Here is a 15,472-nt window from a genome sequence, read left to right as displayed (position 1 = left end):
ACGATGGTCATCGTCGGGTCATCTAGAAACATCCACAGCGCTTGTGTCTGGGTTTGAAGATGGACGGGTTGCTCACACCGATGCTCAGAGCTCTTCACTCGACCCAGGCGGACCAAATCGGTCATGACTGAGTTCGGTGGGATCAAAAATTCACTTTGTATGACTGTGTTTTTTGGTTTAGAACTGAGCACGTAAGGTTTTATAAGCGCTACTAAGATCTCAGTGTGGGGGTAAGGGATGTCCTCCACAAGACCCAACTTGAACATGTATACTGTATATATTTGAAATATATATTTTTCTTTTCGTTTGGTTGTTTGTTCTGTATGTTTGCGGTACGATTTAAATGTTTCTCTTTCCTCCGTTGCAGGAGATCGCGGCCTACTTGATAACATTTGAGAAACATGAAGAGTGGCTGACAACGTCCCCCAAAACCAGGTGAGACATGAAGTGCATGGATGTGAAAACCCCAGAGCGCAGCTGCAAGCTCGTGCACTTTGGCTTGTATGTGTAGACAGATAATGGAATATTAATGACTATTTCGAATGCAAGATGTGGCCAGGTCTATTAGCTTAATGCTGTCTTTGCTCACCAATGCCATTAACGTGGGTGGTAATGTGGTGAGATCGTAGAATATCGCCCTTCGGTGATAAGGGCTTAGCACGAAATTTACAGTTTTACTTGATTTACGCAGGAGCTATAATGAAAAAGCTTTCTAGTTTTAATGCCGGTTTCTCTATCTATCCTGAGAGATAACAACTATTAAGATAATACGCCGTGGTTTTATGTGAAGCACTGTTGTGGCCGAATTCTGGTGTTTTCGTCACCTTTATCTGTTTGTAAAATGACTTCTAGACTTTGAGCTTGCAAGCGTGTTGTGTGTAAATATTTAGTGAAGTTCTGCAGAGGGGCATGCAATTAAATTGAATTGTAACGTAAGGAACTTGTGAGTAAAGCCGAATGCTGCTATACCGACGGTATCAAAGAAAGCAATTTTGCACGCTTATCCGCGGCAGTCCGGAAAGATAAGGCTGAATTTATTCATAAACAGAAAACTGTGGAAAGGGCAGGGGTTGGTACAGGAGGCAAATCAAGGCAATGAAAAAATACGGGCAGACAAATCACCCCGGGGTTTTGAGCGTAAGAGCTGTTTACATGAGCCATTGAACAGAGGTTACCTGGCCTGCATCTGGACCTGTCACTCACACAACGAATATACACACAAACACACATTTGTAAGTACAGCAAATGTGGGAGGCAAATAAGAGCTTTGCTGTGAACACAGCGGGGTTTTTATTTGTTAGATTCTCAAAGATGAATTTGGCCTCTGATAGCAGCGTTTATTTTATTTGCAGTCTGCTTTCTATTAGCACACGCTGCTACTGCCGTCACAACACACTCTACACACACACACACACAACGAGAGAGACACACACAGTGAGATACACGCACACAAACACACGCACAGTGAGACACACACAAAGAGAGAGACACACACACACACACACACACACATATAGACACTGAACCAAACAACACGTACACGTACAAATTACACAAACATGCATACACAGTCCTGCATAAACACTCAAGACCCAACTACACAAACACATACACACTCTGCACATGTTCACATACATAATCTTGACCCAACTACACAAACACATACACACTACTGTATACAGAGTTTGCACACAGACACACACTAGTAAACTTGTAAACACACACAGCCCCTCACCGCCTCCAGCCTGCCTTTACATAATGGCTCTGATTTTAGTCTGCAATTTGCCATGGCTGTTTAGTGCAGGGAGTTGCTTTCTGCTTCTAATGAAGCCTGTGTGTCTCCAGGATGTCTTCAGGGGTCTCTCACACACACATTCATTTGACTATAGTAACATAATTAGAGCAATGAAACCGCTGAGTTGATTTTGTCATTGTAATTATATGAGGTTAAAATAGTCTTCACATCTAAATAGTGACTGTCTTTATAAAAAGTCATTTTGGCAGTTTGCTCATGATATCTTTGTCATCTTTGGACAGTGGAAATGTTTCATGTGATGGCCAGCTCTGATGTGAATGTTCTGTGGTATTTGCTGGATTGTGTTAATATTCAGTAGCTCTGATAATCTCAGTCACATATGCTGCTCTTCTCTGTATTGTGCGACTTTATTATGCAGCATTATGGCTTTGTTTATTTTTATTCACAAATCTGTGCTGGCATGTGCTTGTGTCGGGTGCGTGTGCACATAAACCTTCACGTGCCTGGCAAGTCTTGGCACAGCTGCTGTCTGTGTGTGTGCGTGCATGCATGTGTGCATATGTGTGCGCGTGTACATGTGTGCCTGTGCCTGCGCATCTTCAACAACAACAAGGTAAATTGTAAATGTTTTTGTATTTTATATACATTATTTGTAATATTTATCTGTCAGTATGTATCTGATCTATCTTTTAAGTCTCATTTAGATGACCAGTCTGTAGTTAGACATTAGATTTTTTTTTCAAAATTGCATGTTTATAGTCAGTATTTATGTGATCTTTCTGACTGATCTAAGGTTCCATTTATGAGTGGCTGTGTGACCTGTCATAGGAAGTAATATTGTCTGTTTGTTTATTATATGACAGTGGCATCGTTGGTTTTAACACTAAGGACCTTATTGTACACCCGCCGCAGGGCGCAGCGCAAGTGTTTTCGTCCGACGCAGTTCTCATTTTCCCGTCCTGCGCCGCGTTGTTTAAATAGCAAATGCATTTGCGCTCATTTGTGCGCCCATGGGCGTGTTGGTCTAAAAAAGAGGTGCATGTGCTCAGGCGCATTGTTGGCGCGTTGCTATTTTGAGGAACTGCGCCATAGGCCAACTCAAACCTGGTCTAAAGTCAATGGCGCAATATTTTTTGAGTTATTTAAAGAGCGCATGAGGAATATGCGCCTATAGGCGGGTGCACAGCGCTCGTACATTCTGCTTATTACACACAGAGGGACGCGCAGCAGCACACAATAATGCCAAATATTAAAAATAAATGGATTACAATGTAAAATATTATTATTGTGGACATAATGATAAAAATCCGGCTTGTCCTGTAGACGGTCTGCTTGCGCGCTTTAACTTCTCGCACGAGTAGACGCGTTTCCTTTCTGGAGAAGTGTCTGCTCTTCCGTATTCCGCCGTGTAAATAGCGAATCCGCCATGGCGCGAGCGCAACTGGCTCTTAAAGGGAATGGGAGATGAGACTCTGATTGGTTTCCTGCATGTTTGGCCCACAAAGCATACATTACTCATTAAGAGAATCGGGAATACCCGTTTAGACCATGCGCCCGGGCGCGCCGACCGTTTTCCCGTCGTTAAATTAGCGGACACGCCCTGAGTACACCTGCGCCCTGCGCTTTAAACCATGCGCTTAGATCGTGAAAAGAGGGCCGTAAATGTTTTCAGTACTGAATGTGCTTCATCATGCTGTCCACTAAATTTTTATGCCTTGTAATGTTTATCACTAATTAAAAACACAGAGCGTTAGAGCTTCTGCTTTGATATTCAGATGTAGTCTCACATTTGACTCTTGGCATAAAGCGTGACGCATATAAGCCGTTTAGTCTGCATATAAGGTCATTTGAATTATAGTGCAACGTTGTGTTCTGTGGTGTTGTGGTCAGAGTTTCCCTCCATACAGATTTGGTATAAATTACCAAATACTTCAGAAACATTAATATAGTTGCGCAAGGAATTTAAAAATAAACGCTAAACGCTAGTTGGAACATTCACAAAATCTGTTTATTAAGCAAAATTTTCTTAAGTAAGATCAGACTACAGTTTGTTTTCATTTAGTTTTATCTGTTAAAGGGAAGCTAATGTGCAAAGTGCATCTGATTACAGAAAGCTAGAAGGGTCAATAATCCCAGGTTTTATTTTCTCATGATTTATTATTTTTGTGATGTAAACACCAGCCTATAGACCTGATGATGTTTGTCTGCTGTTACAAGCTTGCACCCTTGTGTGTTTGTGTTTATACTTATACTTCTGTATTGTGTTTGGATTTTTTAGGTATCTTTTTATTTTTAGATATAGGAAAAATAAAATATCAGACTAACTGAATAAAAAACAGATTTTTTCTTATATTTTGAATTATTTATATCATATTCCAGTCTTAATCAAAAGACACTCCAGATGCATCTGCAGATGTCTGAGCCACTAAATATTCACGTCTGTTGTTCACAACATGTAAAAATGCCACAATATACTGTAAAATAGTGTTTCTCTTGAGCTGTAGATTTAGAAGTTATACGGTGCTGAAACACTGCTTGCCATCCGCATCTCTCGGTCTCGCCGTGACTTTATCTCCTCTCTGGTTGGCCCTTCAGTGCCTCCAGTCTTTGACTCTTCTGAAGCGAAGAAAATAAAAGCCCTTTTCCATCAAAACAATGACTGCCGAGGAATACCAATGCACGCCCCGACCGTTTTGTCGAAGTTTAATTTGCCCGATCTGCTTTGTGTCATGTGTCTCTCGTCTTTTCCGCGAGGGGAGAGCGTCTCAGGTCGTAATTAAACACCGCATGCTCATTCATGTGCAAATGCACCCAGGGCTCTTTGAAACTAAACCAGTGGAGGGTGGAGCGAGGAGAAAATTGATAATAAATAGAAGGAAACGGGGAGGACGAGAAGGAGAAGGTGTCCGGATGCTTCTGGAGTCCATGATTCCCGCTCAAGACTTTGTAGGCCAGTGAACCGAGAAGACCTGCCGGTACTGCTGTGAATTTTAAACAGAACCAGAATAGAAATGTATTCTGGATGGAGCTGCCTTTCAGATATTGTCTCTGGATGTTCTTAAAGGCACATTATTGACCAATTAAAGGGATTAATCATCCATAGCCGTCTGTCATCGGGGTTGACAAACATGAAAGTCAAGTTAATTGATCCATAACTTGTTTAGTTTGACCGAGGCCTACGCAAACACAACACACACACACTGTTGTTGTTGTTGTGAGTCAGCATGTGTTATAATCTGACGTTCAGTCAGGGCGAGAGGGAGGAAGAGAGAGAGATAATATATGCTCTTAGATTGATCTGTATTTACTCTCTAATGCACACATGTACGTACAGTATATGCTATTTTAGGACTAAATGTTGTTTTGTGAATATCCAACTAGTCAACCCTGTTATCAAAGTTTTTTTATCAAAAATATCATCCATCAAATTATATAATTTTTTACTTTGATAACAGGGTTGACTAGTTGAGCTTGATAATGTAGTCGACACTACAATTTACATAAAATTGGATACTGAATAATTGCTTTTATCGAATAATAAGAAACAATAAGAAAATAGAATCATACTATTTACTTGCTGTAAAATATTGTGTATTGTTTATTTATGTTCCGTTTCGATAACAGGGTGTGCAAAATGTCGAATGCAATTAAATTGTAAGTTTTTGATAAATTATTTACAATGATCAAATATCAGTTTTACCAATTTATCAAATTTGTGTACATTTATCAAAATGATAAACAGTATAATGTAATGTAAAACAGTATATGTATAATAGCCTATATGGTAATATATACTATATATATACAGGTATATACAAACTATTTATATTTGGTCTCATATGGTTTGCACTAGTTTAAATCTTGTTGTGAATATTTTCAATCCACCGCTCATCATTTCTAATCCTCACGCTGCTATTTGTTTAAACAAAAGAGCTAGAAACAATAGGCAATGATTGACAGGAATTGTTGGCGTTAGACGTAGAGACACGATTGATGTACAAAAACAAATGTTAGAAGTCTCGAGATATGTTTTGACGTGCTGTGTAATGAAATAATATTGATATTGTCCTGTTTTTCTCACGGCTGAACAAAGACAGACTGTCAGCGCGCGCTCTCTCTCGTACATATCAGTTTCTCTTTGATGCCCACCTCTTGTTTGAGGGCGCTGCCATAATCCCGAATGAGCAGTTGGTCAGACGCGCCTTTTATTAAAACACCAAAATAACAACAGAGAGGTTTTAAGGTTTCATCGAACATAGTGGTCTATTCCTCCAGGAAATAAACAAGAGCTTTCACACAGCAAACGTCTGTGCGTGCTTGTGTGTGTGTGTATGAGAGAGAGAGAGAGAGAGAGAGAGAGAGGTGTAGGAAGTGACTGTTGTAGATGGGGGTGGTGGTGTGGCGTAATGAATTGAGCGATGGCTCGTCTCTCAGACGGTACATCAGCTTCTCGTGGCTTTTCCCATCACTGTTGCGTGTGTTGGCGCGCTGTAGCGGCAGACAGACTCTCTGCGCTGGACTAATGCACTCTGGCAAGACACTGTGAGCTTATTAGTGCTACAAGAAAGACACTGTGTGCGTGTGTTTGTGTGTGGGGCGGGCAAGGGGTTCTCTAAACGTCTCCAGACTGGGCTTTCACATCCCTGTTGAAAAAAACTGCATATGCTGGTTAGGTAGGTTTTGAAGCATGGCAGCTGGTTTGTGTTGGTTTAAGCTAGTCATGAGCTGGTCCTAAACTGGTCCTGAGCTGGTTTAGGACCATCTTAAACCAGCTCAAGACCAGCTTAAACCAGCACATGACCATCTTAAACCAGCTCAAGACCATCTTAAACCAGCACATGACCATCTTAAACCAGCACATGACCAGCTTAAACCAGCTCAAGACCAGCTTAAACCAGCACATGACCATCTTAAACCAGCTCAAGACCAGCTTAAACCAGCACATGACCAGCTTAAACCAGCACAAACCAGCTACCATCCTTCAAAACCTACCTAACCAGCATATGTTGTTTTTTCAACAGGGATGCATTGTGAGGTTCTGCCAACGGCCCCCATGAACAAAAGAGAGTAATAAATATAGACACAAATGTTTTATTAATAACAGAAGTCCGTCTGTTTGTGTGTGAGGATGCGAATGCATTTTTGTATTTTCGTAAGTGCATGCGTATATACACAAAATGCGTGTTTTGTGTGTCTGGATGTGAGCTTGCGTGTATGTGTGTGTGAGGACCAAAATGTGCGTGTGTAGGGCGGTGGGCCTGAGCGAAGTGGTAGTTGAGCAAGATGAAGCAGGAGGGGTCTGAAAAGTGGCAACATGTCAATATAAAATAGAGAAAGAGAAACAGACAGAAGCCGGAGGAGAGCAGCAAGCGATGATGAATGACAGAGATGGCGTGTAGGACGCGCTCGACCATAAGAGAAGAGCAGAGGAAGAAATCTGACAGAATTAGAAAGAAAAAAGCCCGGCGAGGAAAAGATATGATGTGATGGATGATACGGCCGTGTGCTTGTGTGGTCTGAGAAGATGTGACCGTCCGTACAGTGGAAGAGCCGGAGAGCCACAGAGCAGCGTGTAACCGCTTTTAAGTCGTAGGTTTGGCCGTTATATTGACGTGCATTTATATTTAACAGTGTTGGTCGTGATCTGACTGCAGGGTGACCTGATTCTGTCTGATTTGAGCTTATGAATAAACAAAAGCGAATCAACATATACAAACACGAGCATGCGGCACACAGCCCTGAATGTGTCCTTCATGCAGTCTTTAGCCTACTGATGTGTACCAATATCAAACACGCCATCTCAGAAGAATTTCATGATTTTACAGACAGCATTGAGGTTAAATGGAGAGCAAACTGAGCCTTTGGGTGAAGTCCTGTGTCCTCTTGTGTTTGCTTTACTCGTTTCTATTTATCTCTTATCTAGATCTGTCAGGACAACAAAGTCTACAAACTAAAGAGGTTTCAAACAAATTTTCCCAAAACCAAATTATTTTTCATTTTTTCAATTTTATTCATTTATTGTATTTACTTATTGTATGTCAAACTCATTCGTGCATATTGTTCTTTGGCCTAAAGATTTTAGGAGAAACATTTGGTGAAAACAGAGTCTCTTGTATGAAGAGATACTGTAGTGATCTGTGTGCATGAAAGGCTTAATTAATGTATGTTGAAGTTGTTAAAATTGTAATATTTCAAAATTCAGTTTCTTGAAGAAATAAACATCGCAGTGATCAAGTATGTATTTATTTGCAAGAGGTCTAGATAAGCATCTCCTGATGTTATTGACTTGATTAAATTCATCTACGGAACAGACAGACGTTTGTGCCTGCAATACTGCCATCTGTAGTCTGAATTCACGGCAAAGTTTGGTTTAAATGAAACATTGAAGCTCCAAAGTAATTATCAACTAATAGTAAACAGACTCAAAGACGCTACTTGATGGTAATGAGCTTGAGAGAGCAGGTGTATAGTGTTCTTCCGGAAACTTCAGAGTGTGTTCGGTCTTAAATAAGACCACGGTGCGCTGAGAGAGATGAAGAATTGAAAGTTAATAAACCTTTGGAACAACCAAAGATGTCTCAGTAACCCCACCGCCGTCGTCCCGGCGAACCAAAAGCTTAACAAAGTGCGCGTGTGGCCTTAACAAATACGTGTTTCTCCTGTTGTACGTGTACAGCTGACGTTTTCGATAAGAAATGACGGAGAGTTTTGACTTGCGTTAATTCTTCATCATTGCATTATTCATCTAAATCAATAGTTAATTGATTTATTATGCAGTGTATTTTTTTCCGTGGTTCGTGTTTAAAGAGTGAAAGGATTGTTGAATGACGTTTTAAATTGGAAGATTAATATTCATAACTCCTAATGAAGTTTCTAGAATGACCCTCGATCCGAAGCTTAACCAAGATTTAATTAACAATCTTGGCAGCCGACACCTTTGACAGAACGCTTGGCATAATCGAGCCGCCTGGACTGACTTATTGTTTTAACACGATAAAACATACAAACATTAATATCGGGCCAATGCTGAGCTCTTAAGATCCTCAAAGACACAGACATCTCATAATGTGCCGTTCACAAATTATGCTGGCAAACATTAGGAGTAAAACTGCTTAAGTGTGAAAATAATGTCATGCTAGACTGAGCAGTAATGAATATATTAGGACTCGGGCATCTGATTCAAGGTCAGAGGGAAATTTGCAGCAACATTTATAGACCCCGTAGAATTTTCAATAATTGCCGTCCTGTCATAAAAGTTTAACCCTCAAACCTTGATATTGATGCCAGGTATCGACCCGCTGCTAAATTAATCCTATTATTATGGACTTGTGAGAGATTTATCACTGATGTTTTTATTTATTTCGCTTGATGACAGATGTTTTTTGACCTCTGTGCTCCTCTGGGCTGAGTAACATTTCCTTTAACTTTTTCGTTGGGGCACGTAGTCATTCTTTTAAATGTTTTGCATACGAACCGTCCGCTTGACAGGAAGAGACCACCTAAAATTATAAAGCAACTGTTGATCATTGTGTTTTGAGATTTGTTAACCGAAATAGATTTTAACACAAGATTACATTTTTAAAACATTTTGTATGAAGACCTGGCAGCCGCCGCAAATACTTGTACAGAAAAACTGGCAGAAACGCTAATAAACACCTAAAACAACCATCAAAGATACAGTTACGCTTCTGACCTCACAAGCTTTGGAAAATCTGATGATCAGTTCTTTTTTAAAACAGCCATTGAATCAACCCGGTGCCTCGTAAACACGACTTTGTTTTCAGCAGAGGTGGACGAAGTACACAACTTCCTTACTTGAGTGAAAGTACAGATACTACTGGTCAAATATTACTCCACTACAAGTAAAAGTTGTAAACACAGATTGTTACTTAAGTAAAAGTACAGAAGTACGTACTTTTAAAAGTACTCAAGTATTAAAAGTAAATTTCCTTTATGTCAGTTGTGCATTGTTTTATTGTCGTATACCTTATGCCTCTGAAGCAACCTACTGAATACACGCTCACAGTATCAGTTGTATTAAAGGAGTAGATCACTTCAAAATTTGCCCCCATTGACTTTCCATAGTCATTTTTATTCCTACTATGGAAAGTCAATGGGGGCAAATTTTGCAGTGAGCAACTCCTTTAAGAGCTTTATATGTTTAGCACATATATGTTTAGTTTAGATATAATCCTGTATGATCATTTAGCCTAATTATCCTCATTAGCCCCCTAGGCCTATATGTATTTATGAGCAGTGTTCTTTTATTTTGTATATTCCCTTTACCAGTTTTAGCAGCAATTTACCAGTAAGTAGTAAGGTTCTTGTAAATAGTAAAGTGTAGAAGCCATGTGTTTGTTGGATTTATTACCATTTGTATTACCATAATTTAACAACAAACATAAACTATAGCTAGTATAATGAAACTATGGTATTTTTAGTTGGTGTGGTTTTACTAAAGAATTCGAATGAGATTAATTAATTTAATTAAATTCCTCTTTGTTGTGTGTTTTGGGTTTAATTCCAATAGGAATTACCATCCCACCAATAGAATCCATCACATACAAGTAGACAACAAGTATTCATAGTACAAGTCCCATTATAACCATTAAATCCATTACATTTTATGTTGTATTTTGGGCAGGGTTCTATTGTTTTTATTTCAACAGGAATACTTCAACTATAGTTACTTCAGTAAAAACATCATTCATTTTCCAAATCGCTTTAAATGATACAGCAGCAGATCAGAAGTTAACAAGCACATGTAGCTCAAGGTGTATGTGATGCTTATTTACCATTTAGCCGTTATGCCGATCATTTTCATGACAATGTTTCTACGATCTTTGACTGATCGTAACCCACAGATGATTGCACCACACTTTAACATGTGCCTTTTTCCTCTATTATTGTTCTATTTGCCTTTTTAGAGCGCTATCAACGGTGTAGCAGCGCCTACATTTACATTAGTTTAGCGGGGAAGATCCCAAAGTTGCCAAATTTGCGTTAAAAAAATCTGCCAAATGGCCATTCAAAGCTTGCCGGAAAACCGCGAGCATAGAAAAACTGAAATACTTGGCAACAGTAAAAGGTCCTGGCAGTTCGCAAGCCAGATAAATTGCGCACACAGGAAACCCCGCTGCATAGAAACCATTTTCTACTTTTGGACCTTTTTATAAATGTAGTGGAGTAAAAAGTATGATATTTGTCTTTCAAATGTAGTGACGTTAAAGTACAAGTACTCAGAAAACATAATACTCAAGTAAAGTACAGATACTCAAAAAGTGTACTTAAGTACAGTACTCAGGTAAATTTACTTCGTTACTGTCCACTTCTGGTTTTCAGGCAGACGGATGCACGGACTCCTGGAAGTGTGTAAAGCCAGTTTACAGCGACTGGTTTTCAGTTAGATCTCGCCAACTTTGTGTGTGAGGCGGTCAATGAATGGACCGCTGGCAGTCTGTGGATGTGTCATCTGAAGGTGTGACCAGTGCAGAGAAGAAGTATAAATGTGTTAATGTTTGTATAAAAATCTGGAAATAAATATTTTAGTACATATTATTTGTTTTGCACTTAGTTTAGTGTAGAGCCTGTGCCGCTGGACTCCAGTGTGTACTCTTGTGTTGCTGTCCATGGTCCTGAACATCAGCACACTACACAGACAGCATCTCTAGACTGATTCACTTAGACACTATCAAGCATCAGCGCTTATGTGTGGGAACTCCGCATGATCTCACTGTATTACAGTCAGTTCACACACTGACCTTCAGATAGAGCAAAGATTTCAAAGCAGGTCAAAATGAAGGGTTAAAAACACAACAACCTTATGTTCAAAACACAGCTAGCGCTACGGATATGAGTGCAGTATGCTGTTTTGTGGTTTTTGATTGGTTATTAGATTTTAAACAAGCATTCATGCACTATTAAACAGATGGTAGAAAGGGTTGAGCAAAAGTTGAACATTTAAAAAACATTCTGGGTTGTTTTAACACATGATTGGGTTTATTATAATTAGATTTGTTTAATCCAACAGATATATTTGTCCATATTTTACCCAACCAAGTTTCTAAAGCAAAAATTGTGAGAAAACCTAGCTAAAGTCAATTTTTGTAATTTATTGTTTTTTACATAAAATCATGTTACATAATGAAAATAACATTCTCTGAAACTATAACTTTGAAATCTTTAATATTGACTGAGTTAAGCCATGTGAAAGATTGAAATCGTAGTGACGTTAAAGGAGTAGTTCACTTTAAAATAAAAATTGCATGATAATTCACTCACCCACATGTCATACAAGCCGTTTGTGTGTTTACTTCTTCTGTTGAAAACAAATTGAGTCTTTTGAGGAAAGCTTTCAGGGGTCTTATCCAGATAATGCACTTAAACGTAGGGCTGTTGGTTAAGGTCCAAATTTCAGTTTCATCGTAGCTTCAAAAGGCTCTAAACGACACCGGCCAATGAATAAAGGTGTTGTAGCAAAACGATTAGTCATTTTCCAAGACAAATGATATACTTTTTAAACATAAATAGATGGCTTGCTCTGCCTCGGAGTGCATCCGTGTAGCGCGTCCATGAGTTCACGTACTCCGTAATCATGTTGGAAAAGTCACGCAAGCGGAAGTTCCGACCCATTGTTTATTGAAATCAAATTTGAATCAAGGCAGGGTCACAAATAAGTAAAAAACAACTGTGTGGTCTTGTGCACATCACATATGAAATATACTGAACATCTATAACTGGCAATATTTTGTGCTACAAGTGTCTTTTCATACTCGCTTGAAAGAGATCTTGTGAATCTTTTGAATGTGTCGAGTGTCAGCGTTGCCTTTAGCATTTCGGTTCTCTGCGTTTAGTCGACAAGATCAGAGCGTTCTCTCTCAGTAGGCAGCGACCATGTTTCATTAATCAGTTTTTGCCATCTCTCCCAATCAGCCTCGCTCCTCACCCCCACATGGGCTCGGCGAGGTCTTCCCCGGCCTCAGATGGAGCTGTCGGTGGCGCAGGGGTCTTTTCCATCCCCATACTGATGGGCTTTTTAATTTAAGGTAATTAATTGCTGACCTCGTTTGACGAGGCACTTTATGAGTCTTTGGCGACAGCCTGCGATTTCTGTACTTCCTGCTGCTAGCGAGAATTCCTGCGATGACGCAGGCACAACACTCGAGAGCGCCGCGATCGAGCGAGAGCAGAAGAAGAGGCGAGCGGGATGGGAGGGGCTCGTTGTGATGCGTTCCAGTGGGAAAAACCACAGAGAGAATCTGGTGCTTTCTAAAAGAGACGAGTGATTTCCCAAGTCTGCAGTTCTTCCTGCTCTGGTGGAGGTTACATCCCATCGTCTGCCTCCGCCCGTCTCCAGACTCGACTGTCATGGGCATCCGCTCCATTTAATCAAACACATTTTTGTGATTACATTCGCCTCCACATTCCAGAGAGAGAGAAAGAGAGAGAGGAGGAGATGGAGAGAGAACATTGTGGATCAGTAAACCATCTAGTGCCACAGTGTCTGCTGACAAAGTAAATCAAACTCACACACTCATAAGAGACGAGGTCGGCCAGCCCATTAGAAAAGCACTTCTTTTTTTTCCACTGTCTTTTTATCTCTCCAGTCTTTCCATTTTTTCCCTGTCAGGCAGATTTTAAAGGAACAGTTCACACAAAAAAATCTCTTGTGGTTCAATCAGCCTTATGTCCTTTAAAACATTCTATTCAAATGTATTTCTATATTGATTTGTACAGTTTTGCATTGTTGCAAAGACGCTTTACAGTAGATAAGTTTTAGTTCAGAAAGTCATAAGGAAAAAGTGTAGGCAAAGAAATAATAGAAAATCCTGAAAATATATCAAATGATGCCAAGGTATGATTTTTAGTAAATATACATTTTCATTTAAATTTAAGTCAATTTTAGAGCGTAACAACCTCTGCTCTCTATTAACAATTAAAAATTATGCGGGAAAACGGTCAGAAGCTGTATTTTTATATCTCTTCTCATGTCCGCAGTACCTGCATATGCGACAATTGTTCTTCATTTTGAAGTTCCTACATCAACTGCATGATTCGAGAGCGGACTTTTATGCATTATTTTACTATTACTTCCGTTTGGGACTTTTACTATTGCGCTGTCAGACATGCGCACATAAACAAAACTGAGAGAAAACCGATAAAGGCGTTTACATGCAGCGCGAAATCGGAGTAATGGGCAAAAAACTACTTCTGCCGAGCGGGTTTTGCTTACGCCATTTATGAGCTTTTCCCCGACAACATAAAACTATTTTACGCATTTACATGACCTTACTTGTTATCAGCTTATTAAGCATAACCGGAGTAAGACTGTACATGTAAACGCACTCATTGATGACATCATTTTCCTTTTTAAGTGAACTGTTCCTTCAAGTAGAATGTCTGGTTTCATATGCATAAGCATGTGAAAAGTCAGTAACGTGTTGTTGAGAATTATGCGTATGGAAACACGTGAAAAACTGTATTTGCGAGTCATCCTCGAAGAACAGAAAACATAAAGAGTTTCTTACAGTTGATAAAAGTTCAGGAGGCAAAAAAACAACACAGTTCAATTGATGGGGAGGAGAAATCTGGCTTTCCCCTGATTGGCCCTGACAAAAGTTAACAGCTTGGCTTCCCAATTCTGTTTATTCAGTAACAAATAAACAACACACAGTACAAACAACTGAAAATAAGTGGATGGAATGAAAATGAGCTTGATGGTTTCTAGAAATGGACAGGGCTTCTTGTCTCTAAAGGTGCATTCGCACGCGTCCGTTCTGTTCCCTTTAAAGACTGCAGGGTTCCTGTGGCTTGATCTTGATCTCATGCTTTCCGTGATCCCCTGCAGCCCGTCTCTCTCCCTGAGATGAAGCTGATGGAAGAATCACCGTTTTTTTCTCATTTTTCCTCTGTGTGAGTCTCTGATAAGAGTCGACCCTCTGCAGCATTTCCCCTCTCCTCCTAAACCTGATTGAAGTCGCTGGACAGACGGGTGTCTGCGCTTTATTTCTGCATGTGTCGCTAATGAGGAGTAATTGATGGGATTAACTAATGAAGTGCCAGTATAACGGGAAGATGCCAGAAAGATGATGTATTACACGTTAAAGAAAGAGTGTTTCAGATCACTCCAGATGTGAATTTGTGGCCTTGCTTGTTTGGGGTCGAGAGGTGGTGGAAGATGTGGTTTCACATGTGTGCACTTGATAAATGTTGTCTGTCATTATCTTTTTGTGCTAGAGTGTTGGTACACGTTTAAATGTCCTCACAAATGTCAAATGGCTGTGTGTTTGTGTGTGTTGGAATGTGTTTAACCCATACTATAGCTGAGCTGAGGTCATGGGTTCGATCCCAGGGACTGCACATACTGAGAAACAAATGTGTAGCATAATGCAATGTAAATCGCTTTGGATAAAAGCGTCTGCGAAATGCATAAATGTAAATGAGTTAAACTGAAACAAAAGCAGTCGTTGGGTGTAAACCTACAAAAGGTCCATATGTGACCCAGCCATGGGCTCAAACAACCCAATGTTTTTTAGAATGCAGGTTTAACTTTTTTTGTAAAAGACAGATGAAATATGATATCAACCTGCATGTGAGGACATTTTACTGCTCCTTACTAGGTGTAAAGGTTCATAAATCTGTGTATTTCTTTTAATCTAATGGCATTCACATGTTTCTGTGGGAGTTAGAGGATAGAAAATATGATTAGTCTGAAAT

General features: G+C 39.8%; 1 protein-coding gene across 12 annotated transcripts in view; it reads left to right on the top strand.

Annotated features, from left to right (window-relative positions):
- Window positions 1-15,472, top strand: part of camta1b (calmodulin binding transcription activator 1b) — a 267,076-nt gene that overhangs the window by 134,630 nt on the left and 116,974 nt on the right. For all 12 annotated transcript variants that reach the window (XM_057361347.1, XM_057361352.1, XM_057361351.1 and 9 more), the window contains one exon: window positions 368-435. In XM_057361347.1, the coding sequence (XP_057217330.1) occupies window positions 368-435 (68 nt within the window). The remainder of the gene's footprint in view (window positions 1-367; window positions 436-15,472) is intronic.

Source organism: Triplophysa rosa, linkage group LG20, assembly GCF_024868665.1.
Source record: "Triplophysa rosa linkage group LG20, Trosa_1v2, whole genome shotgun sequence".
Classification (NCBI taxonomy): Eukaryota; Metazoa; Chordata; class Actinopteri; order Cypriniformes; family Nemacheilidae; genus Triplophysa; species Triplophysa rosa.
Note: the sequence above shows the minus strand (reverse complement) of the source record. Positions and strands in the feature narration are given on the sequence as shown.